Below are 19,672 nucleotides of genomic sequence, written 5' to 3'. Positions count from 1 at the left end.
TTGAAATAGAGAATTGATGTGATAGAAGTAGAACAGGGAGAGAGAAGTGAAAGAGAAAGGAAAGAAAGAGGGAGACGGGTATCTGGGGAAGGAAGAAGTCTAATAGTGGGATGCTTTGTGACTGATTCTCACAAAATTTTAGCGGGGCAGGGTCTTGCCTAGTATCTCCATGGATCCTCTGGTACGAGGAAAGGCCGGACGTCTAAGCCGGATTGCTGCCTGGATACAGAAGAACTACACAGAATAGTAGCCCAGAGAATTGCACGGTTGTTATCATGCAAGTGTAATGCTACGAACGATTGTGAATCCTTTTGGGGTATCTTGTCTCTATGAGGTACCCCTCGAAAAACGAGCCCTCTTGTACAAGCACTTGATCCATGTAGCTGGAATATGTTTAATTTACTAACCATCGCTTCTGATTCGAAGACAAAATATGCGACATAGTTGCAGAGTCTCTGTGATTGAGCACGTTACCCCCAAGGCGGGGCTGAAGAATTATTCCACAGCCTATCGATAACAAACGTAGTTGCATCGCGCGCAAAGTCGCGTACCCACTGACCTCACCAACCCTGCCCATACTTTCCACACATCTACACAATGGCGAAACGAAAGTCTGAGAGAGATCCCGAAGAGCTTCCCGATGCATCGGACAAGCGCAAACAGAACGATGACGACGAGTCGGGCAGCGACGAGGTATGCGCCTTCCCTGCTAAGGTCTTCTCACGATGCGCCTGCTCACAAATTCTTAGGACATGGATATGGTGAACGTCGACTTTGAATGGTTCGACCCGCAGCCAGCGGTTGATTTCCACGGCCTCAAGAACCTTTTGCGCCAACTTCTCGATGTTGATTCGCAGTTGTTCAACCTCTCTGAACTCGCGGATATTATATTATCGCAACCGCTACTCGGCAGCACAGTCAAGGTCGATGGCAATGAGACGGATCCGTACGCCTTCCTTACCGTCCTGAACCTAGAGACACACAAGGTACCACCTTTCCATCCGAGATTTGCCCATTCATATGCTAACGGCAAACAGGACAAAAAGGTAATCCAAGATTTGACAACCTACCTCTCGAAGAAGTCTGCGCCGATCCCAGCACTCCCACCTCTCCTCACAACCACGTCCTCCGCGCAAATCGGCCTCATCTTGACCGAGCGCTTCATAAACATGCCCCATGAAATCGTACCACCAATGTACACGATGCTTCTGGAAGAAATTCAGTGGGCGGTTGAGGAAAAGGAACCTTACACATTCACACACTACCTCGTCTTGTCCAAATGTTATTCCGAGATACAGAGTCAGCTGCCGAGCGAAGACGCACCACCAAGCAAGAAGAAGAACAAGAAGGCCGATGTGGGTGACGAGACATTCTATTTCCATCCCGAGGACGAAGTACTGCACAAACACGCCGTGGGATACACGAGCTTCGAGTATGATACACCGGTGGATGAGGGCGCGAGTGACAGCAAGAGAGCGTTTCAAGAGCTGGGAGTTAAGCCCAAGGGACACATGGTGTTGATTGAGGCAGACAAGTTCAAGGGCGCTGTGGAGGCTGTAAAAACATTCTTGAACGGGCAGTAGATATGGAATCATACATGCATCCACCCAACAATAGAACCAAAGATGGCCAAGATTGACTCTGACTGGTGTTACATTGCAAGGACACAAGCTGAATCTATGTGAATCAAACCGTAGGAAATTGATGCTCGCTCCTATACACACAAGTTGACATCACCGCTGTCCACCACTGAAGAATTGTTCTGTTTAACCAATGACGACCTTGCCCTCCTCGGGGAAGTCGTATGCGGGAATCTCCAGGTTGAGCGGGGCAGGTCCCTTTCTTATGCGGCCAGAGATGTCGTAGTGGGAACCGTGGCAAGGGCAGAACCAGCCTCCAAAGTCACCAGCCTCACCAATGGGGACACATCCCAGATGGGTGCAGACACCTAGTATTGTCAGTTATGACTCGCAGATGGCATCTTGTATGCCTGACGTACCCAACATGATCAACCACTCGGGCTTCTGGACACGGTCCTTGTCGGGCTGGGGGTCACGGAGAGACTCCCACTTGGTGTCGTCGGCCTCCTTGATCTCGGATTCGGTGCGGTGTCGGATGAAGACGGGCTTGCCTCGCCACTTGATAATGACCTGCTCTCGTCAGCTCCAGTGTCCAAGTATTCCACATCGAACTGCGGAACTTACGTTCTTGCCCTCGGGAATGGCAGCGAGGTCGATTTCTACCTTGGCCTGGGCCAAAACGTCGGCGGAGGCGGACATGTTGACGAGGAAGTCTGTTGGGCGCAGTCGTTAGCCGTCCGGTCTTCATCAATTCGCGATCCAAATCATCTGCAAAATGGCCAATTGCTCTCCACCAGCTCCGAATATGCAGCATCGGGCGTTTCCTGTATTTTCCACCCCTCCGCTGGGCTATCGCATGGCTGGGGACCTACCCTGGACAGTCGCCTTCGCGCCAAGCGCACTCAGCGCACCCATGGTTCCGACCATGAAGTACTGGAACATCTTGGGGCCTGTCTCGCCTCCCTTATTCCTGTACGCAGCGAACGAGGGGATCTTGGTCGTGTCTGGGCCGCCCTTGAAGGGGCTGTCGAACGAGGAAGCCGAGGCGTTGCGGGTCTGCAGAGCGGTGGTGCCGGCCGCCCGAGCGACAGGCATCTGGTGAGCGGTCCATGAGCGTGCAATGGCACGGGTTGTGTTGGCGAGGGCGGGCATCGTGGACGCGGGTGGGCGGTGGGCGGTGTCGTTGATGGGGGAGAGCTCGGGTTGAGTATGTCGAAGTTTTGGCGGTTTGGCAAGGAGCGTTATGTCAGGTGTCGTGTGATTGGTTGGCCGCTCTCCGCCGCATCGCCATATTCACCTGCAGCGTCATCGGCCAACATCACTACGAGCCTCACACATTGTCCGATATCTATGTCGCATCCGTTCCCTTCATCAGAACGGCCGTGAGATTCTAGTAAGTCGTGTTTGCGGTTCCTTGCAAAAGTGAGCAACGGCATGTCCCCAGTATCCCCCATAGAATCCTGGCTCGAAGCCAACATCAACGCTTCAAGATTACCAAATCATACCAAGTCTATTCCCATCCCTCTCTCTTGAGCACACCATCGCAGGTGAAATAGTTTGTGGTTTGGGCAAGCATTCTGACTTGATTGTCTTGGCGACTGCCTGGATGCTACCTATCTAGGTAGGTACAACCATCTTTGAATCTATGCAATAGTCTTCCAAATTCAATTCTCCTCGCTTCAGGTACCCTCGCTTTTCGCTTTAAGAACTCTGCTACAATAAAGCTTTCTGTTTGAAATACAACATCATGTCCTCCAAAGACTCTAACATTAGATCCTACTTTGTGTCCAAGGAAGGAATCAAACCTACGACGAAAGCTAGAGAAATCGACGAAGGATCAATCGATCGACCGCCAATGTCGACTGCTACAAAGCCACAAGACAAAGGCAAACGCAAGAGGAAATTATCAGGATCCTCATCCCCAGTACTCGAGAAACGACGAGATACGGGGCTCTCAGAGGACGATACACCACCGCGCCACTTCTCGCACAAAGACTGCTCTTCATACCAGTTCCCCCCATCATCACTCTTGTCTGAGATGCCCAATACCACTCTCATCCTCACCCATCACACCGGAAACATCTTCGCCGCTCCCCCACATACTTTGCTAATACACGCTTGCAATACCCAAGGCGCTTGGGGCAGTGGGATAGCCAAAGCCTTTAAAGTCGAGTATCCAAAAGCCTACGCAATATATCATGCCTTCTGCACGAAAGAGCACCTTTTGAAGTCTCGACCTGTTCCCACTGGCACCGCCCTTTTAATTCCGCCTGTTGATGCTGGACACCAGCACTGGATCGGTTGCCTGTTCACAAGCGCAAAGTACGGAAAGGGCAAGGACAAGCCAGATGTTATTGTTGGAAACACCAAGCCAGCTATGGAAATGTTGCTGGAACTGGCGAAGATGGCGGGTGAGATCGAAAGTGTCAGGATGTGCAAAATCAATAGCGGGAAATTCGGAGTCGAGTGGGAGCGGACGGTGGGAGTACTGGAGAGAATTGTAGTGAGGGACGACTGGAAGGCTACTGTGGAGGTTTGGGACGCGGACACGGAATTGAAGGAGTAGAAGGCTGACGAGGAAGTTGAAGAAAGTATGAGACACATGCGAGCAGAAGCAGAGGGACAATCTAATCTGGGGTGTAGCAGAATTGAAACATCCCGCTTTGCTCAGAAGTAATGTATACAACTTCACATTCACGTATCCCGTTGGTTTACTTTCCATGTTCTTACATGAAGTCCTGATGCAGATCGTTGTTCAAACAACCCAGCGCTATTCCCATGATATATCCAGCTAACGCCGTTATGCAATGCAAGATAACATTCGTCTAGAACGTCGCCTCTCCCTCTCTCTGCTCTTCACGTCCTAGCGGATTCACTTTTGACCATTAATCGCAGTAAATCCACCGGTTGACCGCCTAGCTTCTGGACTCTTGCTTGCACTCGCCGCAGGTTGGCGAGGTGGGCCGCGCATCTCCATCTCGATTTGCATCGCTGCAGCGTCCTCTTCTGGCTCGCTGTCCTCTACCCGCTCGACCTCCTGGTCGACTTCCATGGCATCGGGTGTCTCGTCTGGTTTCGCCGGCGTAGGCGAGATGGTTGCATCGCCGTTGGTAGGCGTCTCTGTGTCCTTGTCCTTGTCCGCGACCTCCTCGGCCGTGTCAACAGGGCCATCCGATGTCTTTTGTCCATTCACCACTCCGTCCTTCTGACCATCCTTGTCCTTCTTCTTAGCGTCCTCCTTCTCTTTCTCTTCCAGCTTCTTCTTCACGGTTCCCCATGTGCTCGTCTTGGGCGCAACATCGACCAAGAACTCTAGATTATCCGTCTTCGCTATCGCACTGCTGACATCGCGGTATTGGATGTTGCGCCGTGGCTTACGTTCGGCTTTGACAACATTGTGTGTAGTTTGCGCAAGGTGCTGAATGAACATTTCTGTCGCTAGTGCGATGGCAAAGGCGGCATTCTTGGAGGTTGTAATGCGTTCGGGGTCCGCTTGTATGATCTTTTGCACGCGTGCGACTGTGCCGTCTGTTAGAATGGTCGCCTCCTATGAGGATGGGTGAGAGGACTGGAGTGAGAGTGAGATGTGAATTGGCCATTACTTACGAGGAAGCGATACATGGCCCGTAATTTCCTTGTTTGGCGCTATTGGTGTGTTGTTGTAAGGCATATTGAAAGAAGCAGCGACTGCTTGGTTTGAATGCGCGTAGGGTCGATGGGTTATGTTTGGGTGGTGCTTGATCCTAGGTGTTATCCAAAATGTCGATAGCAGCTCGTATGTATCGAAGGTACGACTTGACGCGGTTAGATCGCGCAGAATAGGCAGGGTGGGGGTGAAGTCGCGTGTGGTAGTAGTGGTGAAGTACGTTCGCAGAGCCAAATGCTCACACCCCTGCTCAATCGCCGCGGGCCTCCAACCGAAGACGACGGAGCGTCATCTGGCGGTGGCTACCTAGGTACCTTTCGTAAGGACCAACCTCCTTTCCTTCTCACCTCTTTCATACCTCCTTGGTGATACCCAGACCTGTGCTACGTATCTGTGAGATTTCCACCTTGCATTGATCTCTATTGAATCGTGTTTCGGTGCCTCTCGTCTCGTGTTGAACAACGCCATTACCGCCCATCAGGGTACCCTGCCAACCATGAAGCTCTCCATCCTCGGGCTGCTCTCCGCGACCGCAACAGCATCCTTGTTTTCGCAAGTGCCATTCCAGGAGAAGCCAGAAGCAGAAGGCTTTCAGATCTACCAAAGCCAATTCTCAGAGCACCATTCTATCCGGATTAAGCAGCAACAAAACAGCACCATTTGTGATGCACGCTCCAAACAGTACACAGGCTGGCTGGACATCGGCTCAAAGCATATCTTTTTCTGGTACTTCGAGTCTCAAGATAAACCCTCTGAAGACCCGCTCCTGCTATGGCTAACAGGAGGACCGGGTGGTTCAGGCATGATTGGATTGCTGGGCGAGCTGGGGCCTTGCCTCATCAATGAGTCTGGAAATGGAACCGTGTACAACAAATATGGATGGAGCAAAAATGCCAACATTATATTCGTCGATCAGCCCGCTGGTGTTGGTTTTAGTTACGTCGACGAGGGAATCCCGCTTCCTGCGACGAGCTTCACAGCTGCAGAGGATATGCATCACTTTCTGCAGCTGTTCACCAGCGACGTATTCCCAGATCTTAGCAATAGGGACTTCCACATAACGGGAGAGAGTTATGCTGTACGTCTATGTTGCCGTTACCATTTACCAGACGTGGGCTGATCACCAACAGGGCCATTACGTCCCAACACTCGGCGCCGAGATTGTCTCGAAGAACCTAGCTTATCCTAAGCGGCCTCAGGTCAACCTCAAGTCGACTTTTACAGGAAACGCATTTGTCTCGCCCAGAGATACTGCATTTGGTTTCTGGGAAACTCTATGCACGACAAACCCCGGTGTCGAGAGTCCCATCTTCAACCAGACCCGCTGCGACATCATGGCTACTAACCTTCCTCGTTGCATGGAGCTAACTAACGTGTGCTATAACCATCCGGACCCAGCCATATGTATTGCGGCTGAAGAAGTGTGCATGTACGGTGTTATTCTCTACTATGACGGCGAGGCTGGAGCGGGAGGTCGCAATCGATTCGACATCACGGATGGCTGCGAGACGAAAGATGAATTGTGCTACCCTGAGATGCAGAGGATACAAGATTACATGAACACGCCAGATGTTTGGAATGCACTGAGCGTGCCCCAAGCCGTGAAAAACTTCACGGGACTCTCCTACGATATCGCATGGGCTTTTGCCCTCACCGGTGATGGAGTCCTAAGCACGCAACCTCAGGTCTTGTATCTTCTTGAGCACGGCATCGATGTGCTCTTCTACCAGGGTAATTTGGATCTTGCTTGCAATACGGCAGGTAACCTACAATGGGCCAACACGATGCAATGGAAGGGTCAACCTGCGTTTGTTGCGCAGCCAAAGCGATTGTGGAAGAACGAGGGGAAGGAGGTAGGGTGGTTCAAGGAAGTTAAGACAACGACTGCAAGTGGGCGAGATACGACATTTGCGTTCGCTACAGTGGACGGAGCAGGCCATATGGTGCCAATGGACAAGCCGAAGGAAGCGCTGGCCTTGGTCGATAGATGGATCAGGAAGAGGAGCTACGCGTAATTGTCGCGTGATTGATGCATATCGCGTTCTGCGTCAAAGTTGCGTCTCGCCCATCGGGAATGCTCCGTGATCGCAATATGCAAGCTTAAATCAGCCTCAGGCACCACATCGGCCTCATGCATGTCATCAGGCTTCTCGCGTTTGGTGCCCGAAATATCCATGGGTGGTGTTTGTTTTCCCCACCATGATGTAATTGCTACCAGCTACGTCATCATGGGTCCTAGCCTCTGCGCAAACTTCAGAACCTTAATAAAGAGGGGAGAAGACACTCACACGAGAACAAACAGCAATCACTCATCACTTCTCACTTCAAACTACACTTTACAAACCTTCTACCACTCCCACATATCCCCCACATACACACATACAACATGTCTGGAACTTCCAACGTCGGTAACAGCGCGGTGTACGAGTCTCAGGACCAGGTCACCCGCTCCAACGCCGAGATCGAGCAGGAGAAGAAGGAGAACCGCTTCCACGAGGGCAAGGAGAACTCCCACAAGGCACAGGACTCCAGTATGTTTACCTCAGCCCTGCATGTGTTGCACTGCGGCGGTGTAACGCGATACTAGCCGTCTCTTCTCAAAGAACAATCACTAACCATGACGACAGAGGACGAGCGATCCATCGCCAACAAGCTCGAGCGCGAGGAGAAGCGTGAGAAGGAGGGCGAGGAGAAGTCTCTCGAGGACCGTCAGCGTGAGCAAGATGCCACCCTTCCCGCACGCGCACACGGCAACGAGCCCTCCAAGGGAGCCAAGATCGACCAGGAGCTGAGGGAAGAGGACGAGGCCATGCTCAAGAAGAAGGGTGCCAACTAAATTGGTCGTGATATATAACGATTTCGATACCCCGCACACAGCACAGTGTGCTAGGAGTTGGAGGAGGAAGATAATAACTTGGATTGACGATGAAACGTCTCCATGAAGCCGGCCTGAGACACGGCAAAGGCACGAATGAAATAATTTCAACTTACACTTCTCTTTGGCCGTATGGCAATGTGCGATGGGGCGGATCAAGTCATAGATGGTGACACAAGAACCCCCCCCCCACACTGTCGTGCTTACAGTACCCCTCCATGCAGCCTGCCTGACTCGCGCAGCCTCGGAGTTATGCCGATAGCTAACCTCATAACCATCCCGCCCGCGTCCCCAAATTCCCCAATTGCTTTCCCCCACGCTGTGCAAACCTCCATCGCTGCATTACAAAGCATTGCGACGTACATGCCTAATCTCCTGTCTTCTCGCCAATTCTTCCGCGCTGCTACCTCTCTCGCCAGAGCCCCGTTACGACCCCGCATCGCGCCCACGAGTATCCAGCTATCGCGTATCCTCCAACAACAAACTGCGAAGATGGCGACCAAGATGGCAGAGCGCCTCAAGGGCAAGACTATTGTCATCACCGGTGCATCCTCTGGTATCGGCAAGTCGACAGCAATCGAGTTTGCGCGGACACAACCCGATGACCTGAAGCTCATCCTGACCGCGCGACGAGAGGACACATTGAAGGAGCTTGCACAGGAAATCCAGGGTTTCGCAAAAGGCGTCAAGGTCCTACCAGTAAAGCTCGATGTCAGCAAGCCAGATGAAGTGCAGAACTTTGTTGGCAACCTACCACAAGAGTACAAGGACATTGATGTCCTGGTCAACAATGCGTATGTCATTACTCCCATACATAATCTGGTCGGCAAGCTAACAGATACATCAGCGGCCTTGTAAAGGGCGTCGCTCAAGCCCCTGACATCTCCCCCGCCGACATTGATACCATGTTCAGCACAAACGTAACCGGCCTAATCAACATGACGCAAGCCATCCTCCCCATCTTCAAAGCACGCTCCACACCCTCAGGCGACATCATCAACATTGGCAGTATCGCAGGCCGCGAGCCCTACCAAGGTGGCTCCATCTACTGCGCTACAAAGGCAGCTGTTCGCTCTTTCACAGACGCCATGCGCAAAGAGCTCATCGCTACAAGAATTCGCGTTATCGAGATCGACCCAGGGCAGGTGGAGACCGAGTTTAGTGTTGTAAGATTTGGCGGCGATAAGGAGAAGGCAAAGAAGGTGTACGAGGGCGTTGAACCGTTGACACCAGAGGACATTGCCGAGGTTGTCGTGTTTGCTGCAGGGCGAAGGGAGAATGTCGTGTTGGCTGATAGTTTGATCTTCCCGAACCACCAGGTATGTGCAGCAAGAGTCGATGGAACCACGAGGAGAAAGTTGCTAACTTCTTCCTTCAGGCAGCTGCGACCGTCATGCACCGAAAACCTGCTGGTCAGTAATGTGATGTTCGACGTGTATATAGCCATTGCTCATCCGCATATCAGAGATGAAGCAGGCATCCCGAATTCGACCATCATTGTAAAAGACTTATTTGCTGTTGCCCACAGCAACCGTTGCGCTTGCTAATCACTTTACTCTCTCCTTCCTTTACCTTTTCCCGCGATGTGCCCCCTCAGAAGTATTGTGTCGATGTTCAGATCGTTTCCCTTCTGGGCGAGTGAAAGGCGCAAAGATAGTCCGGCTTTAAGCAGAATATGGGAGCAAACGCAACCGCCGTTACCGTGGTAAGTGTCTTCAAAAAGGCAACCCGCAGGTAAAGGCTTTCATGTTTGATGAACAGCGACTCCAGTTGTATCTGAATCTGGTGTAAAGACACTACCACGCCTTTCGTCTCACATCACCCAACACAATCGGTCAAGTTTCAATCACTCAACTACACATTCTGTTGAGGAATAGCCTCCGCCTGGTATTGTCTATCATCGCGGATACAAACGTAGCAATAGACACACGAGCGAGATGGCCCGACTCCGAATTCCTGCATCGTCAGTTCGGGTTCGCCAGGCGACATCTACATACGCAGTCTCTAACAACCAGACAAGCAATCAACCCTTCTGCTATACTGAACCCGCCATTCATACACGTCCCGACCATGGCGAAAATGCATCAGAGACATCCCTACCACTGAAGCTGTCCACTCGGTTGCCCACAAAGGGCAGTGTAAAGAGTTCGACTTCAATGAACCGAGCTACGAAGAGCGATATTCAAGGATACATTGTAGGAAAGTACCAGGCTGTTGAGAATGCGCGCCACGAACATATTGACCGGACTGGCACCAAGGTTGTTTTCTTCCTTGGCCAAGAAGGGGAACAAGAAGAGGAAGAGGAAGCAACCGAGCTACCAGACGAAGACATGAAGGCCAATCTGGGCGCGTACGTTAACGACCAGGAAGATGAAGACCGATCATGGAACGATATGCAAAACTTCATACGAGAGAATCAGACCTTCAAAACCAAGTCTTCTGCGAGGGCGAAGCTACCCTCTTTGGCTCAATGTATGGCAAGGGCATGTGTCGATAACGCTGATTTAGACCTTGACTCTGACTCAGAAGACGACGGAATTGATCTCAGTCAAAAGATCGAGCATGCTGTATCGGCATTCGCTGAGAAGATCAAAGAATATGAGAAGGAAGACAAGGAATACATTAACGATGACCCGTTGAACAATGACTATCTCGTCCACCACCCACCTATGCTGTCGCCTCTGGAGTCTATCGGTATCTCCTACCCTTACAACAACAAGCAGAACTTTGGAATTCGCAGGCACAGCGACGGTAGGTCACTTGCGTCACTCGTCGCTCGTGCTGATGAAATCTCCGTTTATTTCAACGAAGATGTCTGCTTGCCTTGGTCGACTTTCGAATCATCCTCGCTGTCTTCATCGCCGAATCCGTCATCTGACGCAAGTGTACTGGATATATCTACGGACGACGCACTTGTTATGCTACGCGAGCGCTTCCGAATCGTACACAACGTAGGTGGTGGTACAGGTTACTGCCGTCGGGAGTGGCTAGATGCCAAGTTCAAGACGGTATGCAGCACGGTGCATGGGCCGTCCCTGTTGCGGTTTTCGACGAGCTGCTATGAGCATGTACAGCCACCGGTGATCACGAACGCGAGTACCGCCACGCAGCAGGACCAATACGACCTTGTATCTCGTGTCAGGATTTCGCCTTCCAAGGACACACTGAATACCAAGTCGTCTGTTTGGACCTCCGCCTTCTCGAAATGCACCTTCATGATATCAATATCTTCCTATCAGACCGATCGTCTACAGTCAGCAAAAGATGAACATCATCTCCATATCGATGGCCCCGGTATGGATGTCGAGAAGCATGAGCGCGATGACAGGCGGGATCGAAAGCGTGTTGATAGCCTACCTGTCCTTACCACTAAAGTTTGGTCTGATGAGCTACAAGTAGAGGATATTGAGCAGCTATATGCACCACTGTATACGTCCGCCGAAGATACTAGAGATGTGCCTACGACGTTCGTGGCAAACAAGACCCACGACTCTCCGTTAGTGCGCGAGCGGACTGTAGACGATAATGTCTCAACTGATTTAGATTATGATTTGGAATCAGAACCGGCGGCCCATGATAGTCCCAACAGTATGCGGAGTAGGTGGACTAGCAGGATGAAGCATTTCATTAAAATGTTGCCAAAGAAGTCAAAGCAAGCCACACGCGACTGCTTTGGGGCTACAAAACAGTTCTCACGGACGGCTTGGAACTTGGTACCAGCTGCTGTACAGAGCCGGCGACCCTCTCCGAGGATCGACAGCGTTATCTAGGCGGTCGGCCAGGGAACTATTTGAAGTTGACACGATCGGTCTCACAGACCGTTATAACGACTCCGCATTTCACCCAGAACGATGGTTCGGCGAACGTTAGGGCCTACCTCAGATCCGGACATATGTTGGGAAAATGGTAGTGCGCAGAATTCAATCGAATATCCTCCGCGGAACGTGTTTCATTGGGCAACACAGACGTATTTTGTACACTGTCTTTGTTTTTGCCATTTCTCTTTTGGCGCGCTAAGGAAACCCGGATCAAGACAACCATTTGTGTACAGAACTAGCATTTCATCTGTGAATATAAACCTTTGCGCGTACCCATGAATGTCCTCAAGCATTTTGTGCGAAAGCCAAAGTGTGGGTTACAATTGACTCAGCCTACGAGGAGTGAACCCTGGTTCGATCAAGGGTCATCCACCGTCGCAAAGTCAGCACACAACGCTTTCACTTGCCAAAATGTCTTCAGCCCCTCATTCATTACATAGTTTTTTGCCCGTCGTTTCCCTCTTTACGAATGACTGCGCACACACCATCATCGCAGAACCAGCAGGCATCAGGAGTGTTTGAACTCTCACCGTCACACACTCGCGATTGCACTTGCAACTTGTCGGTCCAGGAATCCCACCGCATCACGCTCTTTATCGAAAAGTCTTCTCGGCTTACCTCGACCTGATTTGGTTCGCCGTCGCGAAAGTTGACATATCGACCATCTTCAACCGTTTTACTATCCCTACACACTATCAAACCGACACATTAAAGCCACAGGATATGGCTTCCGAAGATCTTATTGTTGATAGCCGCAAGTTCGACTGGGCTGATGACGACGATGATGATTTCGACCTGGATAGCTGGAATGCTACCGCCGACACCTCCGCGCCTACCGCCGCAGAGTTAGGCCCTCTTCAAGTCCCTCCTACCGGAGATGCGACGAAGGAAGAAGATGAGACCTACACCCTGTCCCGAATTCGCAACGAGCGCGCTTTTTGGCATTCTCCCGTCGGCGAAGAGTCATCCGACACTGAGCTTACTCAGAAACAAGAGCCTGCTACTCAATTGCCGGCCGAATATTGGTATCTCGCCGTCCTTAACTGCCGCCCAGAGCATCAGGTTATGTCCGCGCGGTTCGATCGTATAACTCGCGCTATTGGCTTGCGCTACGATGGCAAAGAAGACGCAGAGGCGCCCGCCTATCCGGAGTTGAGCAGCACCAAGACCTATCGGTCTAACTACATGAAAGGGTTTCAGAGCTGGAAAATGAGACATAGATCGCCCTCATGTGTTAAGGTCTATCGTAATTCACCCTTAAAAATCGTCACTTCCATTGAAAACGCGCACGAAATCGACGACATGGACGACGGTGCGAGCGAAGAGGTGGAGGAGGTGCTCGATGAAGACGAGGCCATACAGATATTCGCCTTTGAACAACAAGAGCAGGATCAGGTTTCCGTCTTCGATCGTCGCGAGCACGACCAAGAGGCCGATCGCGAGATGAATGAAGAAATTGACCGCATGCTTATCGATCAAAGCAGGAACAACGTCGACATATCAGAACAATTCTCGCGCAAGGAGCTGGAGGACTTGTATCGTCAGTACAAATCTCAGCAACTGGAGATTGCCAAAAGCGATACTGAAGAGCTATACGCTAATTATGGGCTTGATGTGATTGAAGAGGAAGACACCGCTTCGATGAATAGCTGGGAGGCTGGTAGCTGGGGTGAAGAGGCTTTTGAACCTTACCATGCTTATGCTCAGCGTCACTCGATGCCGTTCTTGGTTACTGACATGACGGAGAACAATGGAGCCTTATCCTCGCTATCCATTCCGCTCAATGCCCCGGCAACGGAAGGGGAGTTGGATTTCAACAGCGTGGTCTTTGGAGACGAGGACGAAACCCAGGATTCCAAGGCTGGGGTCACTTCTGAGACCGATTCTGAACCTAGCGATGAGGGCTATGCATCATCCTCACCACCTATCACTCCCACTCTCGAAATCTTTCAAACTATTGGCAGAAGGCATACAAAGGACAGCTTTATTCCAGCTGAGATGCGACTGAGCTCGTCTTCTATGCGCCGTAAGACCAATGGTCGGACTCACTCCATGGATGCACTCAAGGAGTTTAGACAAACTGCCAGAAATGAGCAGCCTGTCGACGACGCCTTCGAAGAATATGAAAACCACACCGTCCAAGAGAGTGCTCGATGGGATACAAAGTCTCACGATGAGTTGGAGACTTCACTCAGAACCAGCAACAGCCCCGAATTTACCCTTGTCGTCGTGCCACCGGAAGGGGAGGAAATGACCAACGTCTGCCCTCTCAGCGATCTAGCGCTGGTCTTGATCGAGGAGGCCAATCGCGTCATTCCAGATGAGGTTGAACATGGAGACCATCCCACCAACGATGAAGGACGCGGCACCCTCAATCTATCCTTCGCCTTCCCAGGTCCGTCTACCGATCAGACCTCATCCGTAACGAGAAGTACCGGAATTACCACGTCGCCGCATGATTCTCCGTCATCCAAGTCCTCTTCTCGTCGCTGGTCAGATCCTCCAAAATATATTCCTGATCCTCCGTCACCCTTGCCGTCCCGCGCTACTCGGCACAAGAAACAGAACTCCTTGTCACTGGACCATCTAGCTAGCGTAGTCACAAAGAGCAGATTCTACATATGCGACATGCCTTGGACCCAAGTTGGTGCCATGGCAGCCGGGGTGGTTGCTGGTGGGCTAATAGGCATGGCCCGGCGTCATTAGGCTGGATCTACAAGGCGCTGCTTGCTTGGGCTCAAGAGGAAAAAAGGCCTGCGATAGCTATTATTGGCAGGTAAAAAAAAGCACTAGTACACGTTGCAAGACTGATAGAGGGCGTGATTTCTTTCTTTCATCATCTGGATTGGTTTGCAGAGTGAGTGTAGTTGTGTTGGCAGTTGGGGTGGCGTCATATACCCGGTGTGCTTTCATACACATAGCATCATCCAATTGAGGCAATATATTAATCAAAAGTTTAACAGTCAAGATGTTCCATTGTTTTGGAAACTCATTAGTATTTTTATTAAACTTATAAGCTGACTGCGGGTTTTCACAGCTCGAGTGAAATCAAGAACATTCGAAGGTTATTGTTAAGCTGCATGGGAGTCTTTCTTCACCACAACCAGATATGACGTGATCGTTTCAAACTGCATATATTTCTGATCACCGTAGTCATCAAGATAAAGGGAACTATATCAAGCTATTTATGTAAGTTGTCCACCTTCTCATACCGGATGAGCAACCTTAGCCGTCAAAAGGTTCCGAATATTTCCAACGAAGAAGCTCAAGATGAAGCAAACACCACCAAAAGCGATCGAGATCCAGTATGGCCACTGATACGCCAAGGCGAAAGCCTCTTGCGAAGCTGCCAATATCACAGGAAACGAATCTCGCTTCAAAACTTCAGGACTTGTAGCAAGGATCTCTTTGACTTCATCGAACCTCGCGTTACCCATGAGATTGGTAACGTGTGTGATAACGGCAAGCCCTTCAGCTGATAGAGGGTTGATAATGGCGCCATACGCTAAGGTCTTGGTGGCGACGATCTCGGTCAAGTGTATAGTGACTTTGCGGAAGAAGAGGTTGGAGTACACGGCGAACCCGATTGCGCCACCAAGGTAACGAATGCTGAGTGTGATGGCGGTAACGGTGGCAATGAGTTCGTCTGGACAAGCAATCTGCGCAATGATTGAGGACGGGATAATGACTCCACCGACTCCGACGGATGCCAATGTGACGACAGCGTAGACTACGTTGAGGTTATCTGGTCTCGCAATGCACATGGCTCCTGTGCCAGCTGTCATCATGGCAGTGAAGAATATCATCAACTCGCGGACGCGGCCTTTGGTAATGGGAATGAGCACCAGGCAGACAACCGCGCCGCCGATGATGCCAAAGCCAATGGGTAGCGAGCGAATACCAATGCCGACCGGGTCGTCACCTATAACACTTATGTTAGCACGATCGTGCCGTGCGGGACTACCGGGGTATGTGTTTACCATAGACATTGTAGACCTCGGTCGGCCAGAAGAGCAGCATGACGAAGTAGTTACCGCCACTGAGGAAGGTGATGAGAAGGATTACGATCATGGTCCTTTTGGCTTTGTGGAAGAGCGCCCGCGGAACCATAGGGTATGGAGCATACACTTCCCATACGAAGAAGGCGATGATAAGCACGATACCCAGGACGAGAGGCACCGCATTGTGCGGGCTGCCCCATTCATACTACAAAATGTCAACATTGCCGTGGATGCTTGCTCGAGATCATATACTGACCTGTGATGCGCCCCATTGTAGCCCCATCATGAATAGAGTGATGCCAACTGTACTTAGGATACCGCCAATGTAGTCGACCTGGCGGAGGACATGACGGGCAGTGTACTCCTCAGTCAGGCGGGACGGATCCTTGTAGCAGAAGATACATAGTATCAAACCGACAAAGTTCCATACTCCAACCAAGATGCCGTTGTATCTCCAGTCGCTTTGATGAGCGATCAACTGAGCCCACAGCACTGATGGGCAAAAGGGAAGGATGGTGATTACCACAAGGCCAACATACTTGCCGCGGTCCTTGATCGGCACGACTTCTGCTGTACCGGCGAGGGCGATAAGCTCGTTCAAACCGGCACCGATGCCCGAGAAGACCTGACCGGCTAAACCGTGTTAGTGTGTGGTATTTTATACAAGGTTGCGGCACTTACCGATGGCAATGTTCATAGTGTTTGCGGTCGCAGTTATGATCGGCCCGATGATGAGTGCTACCTGGCCTACGATAGCCACCTTCTGACGTCCGAAGAGGTCTGACAAGGCTCCCACAAATGGACAGAGCGCCGCGTTTGGAATGAGGTATCCAATGACAAACCAAACGTACCGATCAACACCACCAATATCTTGATAGATGAGCGGAAGGACTGAGCCGAAGAGGTAGAGCGGAATCTGAGAGCCAATCCAGAGGAATGACATGCAGACAAGAGTCATGAACAGCTTTGCGTTCATCTGGATATGCTATGGTCAGAGCTGAAACTGAAGTGCAAAGCGTTTGCACTCACCTTCTCATGCACTTCTGGACCTCTGCTCATGACAGGTGCCAACTGCTGTTTCTCGGGCTCGCCCGGTGGGGTGCGAGTAGTCACCATCTCGAGATGGTCTTGTCCATGTTTATCGAAATCGTGAGAAGGGCTTGCTGATCTCGTTGCCTCCTGCATGTTGACAATGGTGGAGCTGAGAGAGCGTATAGTCAGGAAGAAAAAGAAAGTTCAAGACGTTCAAGTAGTTTGATTGCTCTCTTACTCTAGTAAAGAGGGACTATCGATACGTAGTCCTAGCGTTCGATTCATCCCTCATATCTGTCGCGTGGTAGTAAAATAGATAGACTGAATCGAAACTAACTTCACACGAGCCGCGGCAACAAAACGCTGTGCGCGGGGCTGACTGGACCAGCGACATGAGCCAAGACACCCCTCTAACAACAAGACGCCGCCAGCCATGCCGTATTGCCCGTTTGACGACTTGTAGATCGTAGTGGAGTCTGTGGCGGACCCATTGGTGCGGGGGCCCCGCACGCTTGCCTACTAGTTGCAGTAGCGTCCGGAGTAGAAAGCTTGCCTCATTGGTGCAGCACGCTCTCCTTCTCCTTTACATAAGGCTTGCCTCTTGGTTCTGTGCTCTTGCAGGGTACCTTGAGAGATGTTAATCAGTGTCACTAGAAAGGGCCCTCGTTCGAGCGATGCTCTGCCTTGCTTGGTGTTTGCCTTTGGAACTGTTGTAGTCGTGTCGAGTTTCGACGCGGCTGAACGACTTGAGCGGTAACATGTGAACGTAGAAAGTACTAACGAGGACGTCGTTGGAATACTCGCACGGCCTCGGCAAGGTAACCCTTGAGTGCTTAAAAAATGCCTAAATTGTGGCCAGTCCTATGGGTGTTGTCGATCTCTTCTAGGTGTTAATTATTGTAAGCCACAGCCCTGAAATCCATGGCATTTGGAAAGTTACCGAGGGACATTGACGTACGGCGTGTGTCTGCATTGGCGTACAGATTAGCATGAGCCATGCTCGCGGGTACGTACGGGAACCACTGGGCGCCTGGACCAGGCTCCAATGGCTTTGGATTGGGCCTACATTTGTCACACGTCTTACAGCCGATATTTCGACTACACAATCTTCGTACATGCTATAAGCGAACCGTTTCCTGTGAATGTTTGAGTGGGAACGAGTGTGAAAGGTAAGATGTGAGGGCGTCCTTCGAATCCTAGTGCCTAGATCAGAGCATGAAAGCAACATCTCCGCTGTAATCTCAAATCGAGCCGTTCTCTCATGAGTGTTTGTATGGATATCCAGACGCTGTCACGGCCATCTCGCACTATGTTATAGTCGATTATCAAGACAGTCGTTACTTCACGTGGAGTGGTGATACAGGAAGCCATGAGAAGCGAGGAGCTCTCTTCGGAGGATAGCACGAAACCAAGCTGGAGCGTAGACTCATCAACAGCTTCGGCTGGAATGATACTTACTGAGATCCTTGGAGGGGAAAACACGCCGTCGGAAATGGCGGCCTCCAAATTCCAGCGTAGTTTCTCAAACAATGAATTGTGGTTGCAATAGATCGAAAAAGGTCCAGCGCTTCTCTGTTCGACAATGTTGGCACATGCTAGTTAGCACATTGACAGACCGCGTTCCTCTTTCACGCGCTGTCCTTCAAAAACTTTTGCCGCGGCACACAATAAGCGTAAGTCTTCAAATGCACCACGTGGGAAGACCCAGCTATCAGGTCCATTCGGGTAGAAGTCCGTTGCAGCTCCAACGTTTTCACCCGCAGCAGCTTGTCGCCTGCACTAGCTGGAGCACATCCACTATCCCAACACCAATGAATCTGGATAGCCTGGTCCAGCCCCGCTTGGGAGACACAGTGATGGGAATTGATAGCGTAGGACTTGATGTTCACGTCCCCAGGGTAGTCGAAGCTGAGCGACGAGGATAATCAGTGACCGCTGAGAGCTCCCGACTTCCTGAACCTGCTTGCGATGCGCGACTATGGTGACAACTCGGAACAAGATATCGAGACTGAAATAACATTTCCGCCCAGATTGACCGCAGCGTAGAACGGCAGCGCCATATATCAACCTTAAGTAGATGATAGCATCACGATCTGTGCTACTAGTGGTAAATACAGTCGCAGAAAGAAAACTGAAATATGCTACTGACCAGTTTCTTAGTCGGGTTCACTTGTAACAAGTCTGGGGGTAAATTATTCACGCCCGATCTTATGCTGTAAGAATGAACGAACAGGGTTCGCAGTGTAAAGTTTGTTTTTGGGATGTAGCTTTTCTCGAGCAGATCAAATGCTGGAGTGAGCATATTAGCAGAGGTCGATCAATCAAGTTATGTTTGGAACCTTAGGAAAAAAGTTCGAAAAGCTCTTCTGATAATCCCATAGCACATGGCTGAGCGGCTTGTCAGGTTCACAGAGACCAAGGGCCGAGCGTCGGCGTTTATCCTCCTGCTTGTTTAGCTTGGTGGCCAATGATCGACCAAGCTTCGAATGCCTTTCCTTTTTTTGTGCGCAGATTAGGACAAATCATATATTTGGAGCGTGCAGTGTTGTAAAGTTACACGTTATCGGTCGATTGTTGGGATAGCAAGATGCCGATGCCGGCATCATGCCGATAGCTGGAAGGAAAGAGATGGGGATCTACAATTAGCGTCTTGGCCTCCCCTCTCCCGCCCCTTCTAGCACAAGTCTATGAAAGTCCCCAGAGTTGCATCGCACTCTGAT

The 19,672-nt window shown here is 50.9% G+C and overlaps 10 protein-coding genes across 10 annotated transcripts; 7 read left to right on the top strand and 3 right to left on the bottom strand.

Moving 5' to 3' along the window:
• Positions 1 to 597: 597 nt before the first annotated feature.
• AA0111_g6581 (hypothetical protein) lies at positions 598 to 1,583 on the top strand (the record flags this gene model as incomplete). Its single annotated transcript, XM_028652819.1, has 3 exons — positions 598 to 693; positions 750 to 986; positions 1,038 to 1,583. The coding sequence occupies 3 exons, from the start codon at positions 598 to 600 to the stop codon at positions 1,581 to 1,583; spliced, it is 879 nt and encodes a 292-aa protein (XP_028505830.1).
• A 183-nt stretch (positions 1,584 to 1,766) lies between these two features.
• Positions 1,767 to 2,732, bottom strand: AA0111_g6580 (Cytochrome b-c1 complex subunit; the record flags this gene model as incomplete). Its single annotated transcript, XM_028652818.1, has 4 exons — positions 1,767 to 1,948; positions 2,000 to 2,150; positions 2,205 to 2,293; positions 2,453 to 2,732. 4 exons carry the CDS (start codon positions 2,730 to 2,732, stop codon positions 1,767 to 1,769), a joined length of 702 nt encoding a protein of 233 aa, XP_028505831.1.
• A 595-nt stretch (positions 2,733 to 3,327) lies between these two features.
• On the top strand, positions 3,328 to 4,146 carry AA0111_g6579 (hypothetical protein; the record flags this gene model as incomplete). Its single annotated transcript, XM_028652816.1, has 1 exon — positions 3,328 to 4,146. The coding sequence occupies one exon, from the start codon at positions 3,328 to 3,330 to the stop codon at positions 4,144 to 4,146; it is 819 nt and encodes a 272-aa protein (XP_028505918.1).
• A 306-nt stretch (positions 4,147 to 4,452) lies between these two features.
• Positions 4,453 to 5,250, bottom strand: AA0111_g6578 (hypothetical protein; the record flags this gene model as incomplete). The annotated part of the gene is made up of 2 exons (XM_028652815.1): positions 4,453 to 5,099; positions 5,187 to 5,250. 2 exons carry the CDS (start codon positions 5,248 to 5,250, stop codon positions 4,453 to 4,455), a joined length of 711 nt encoding a protein of 236 aa, XP_028505917.1.
• Positions 5,251 to 5,722: 472 nt separating this feature from the next.
• On the top strand, positions 5,723 to 7,241 carry AA0111_g6577 (Carboxypeptidase Y; the record flags this gene model as incomplete). The annotated part of the gene is made up of 2 exons (XM_028652814.1): positions 5,723 to 6,304; positions 6,357 to 7,241. The coding sequence occupies 2 exons, from the start codon at positions 5,723 to 5,725 to the stop codon at positions 7,239 to 7,241; spliced, it is 1,467 nt and encodes a 488-aa protein (XP_028505922.1).
• Positions 7,242 to 7,612: 371 nt separating this feature from the next.
• Positions 7,613 to 8,062, top strand: AA0111_g6576 (hypothetical protein; the record flags this gene model as incomplete). The annotated part of the gene is made up of 2 exons (XM_028652813.1): positions 7,613 to 7,757; positions 7,854 to 8,062. The coding sequence occupies 2 exons, from the start codon at positions 7,613 to 7,615 to the stop codon at positions 8,060 to 8,062; spliced, it is 354 nt and encodes a 117-aa protein (XP_028505921.1).
• Positions 8,063 to 8,464: 402 nt separating this feature from the next.
• On the top strand, positions 8,465 to 9,521 carry AA0111_g6575 (hypothetical protein; the record flags this gene model as incomplete). The annotated part of the gene is made up of 3 exons (XM_028652812.1): positions 8,465 to 8,895; positions 8,949 to 9,420; positions 9,480 to 9,521. The coding sequence occupies 3 exons, from the start codon at positions 8,465 to 8,467 to the stop codon at positions 9,519 to 9,521; spliced, it is 945 nt and encodes a 314-aa protein (XP_028505920.1).
• A 517-nt stretch (positions 9,522 to 10,038) lies between these two features.
• On the top strand, positions 10,039 to 11,871 carry AA0111_g6574 (hypothetical protein; the record flags this gene model as incomplete). Its single annotated transcript, XM_028652811.1, has 1 exon — positions 10,039 to 11,871. One exon carries the CDS (start codon positions 10,039 to 10,041, stop codon positions 11,869 to 11,871), a length of 1,833 nt encoding a protein of 610 aa, XP_028505919.1.
• Positions 11,872 to 12,642: 771 nt separating this feature from the next.
• On the top strand, positions 12,643 to 14,625 carry AA0111_g6573 (hypothetical protein; the record flags this gene model as incomplete). The annotated part of the gene is made up of 1 exon (XM_028652810.1): positions 12,643 to 14,625. One exon carries the CDS (start codon positions 12,643 to 12,645, stop codon positions 14,623 to 14,625), a length of 1,983 nt encoding a protein of 660 aa, XP_028505926.1.
• Positions 14,626 to 15,125: 500 nt separating this feature from the next.
• Positions 15,126 to 17,105, bottom strand: AA0111_g6572 (hypothetical protein; the record flags this gene model as incomplete). The annotated part of the gene is made up of 5 exons (XM_028652809.1): positions 15,126 to 15,841; positions 15,900 to 16,125; positions 16,177 to 16,553; positions 16,602 to 16,896; positions 16,950 to 17,105. 5 exons carry the CDS (start codon positions 17,103 to 17,105, stop codon positions 15,126 to 15,128), a joined length of 1,770 nt encoding a protein of 589 aa, XP_028505925.1.
• Between the last annotated feature and the right edge of the window lie 2,567 nt (positions 17,106 to 19,672).

This window comes from Alternaria arborescens (assembly GCF_004154835.1).
Source record: "Alternaria arborescens strain FERA 675 chromosome Unknown contig_14, whole genome shotgun sequence".
Lineage (NCBI taxonomy): Eukaryota > Fungi > Ascomycota > Dothideomycetes > Pleosporales > Pleosporaceae > Alternaria > Alternaria arborescens.
This window is presented reverse-complemented; position numbering and strand designations above follow the sequence as displayed.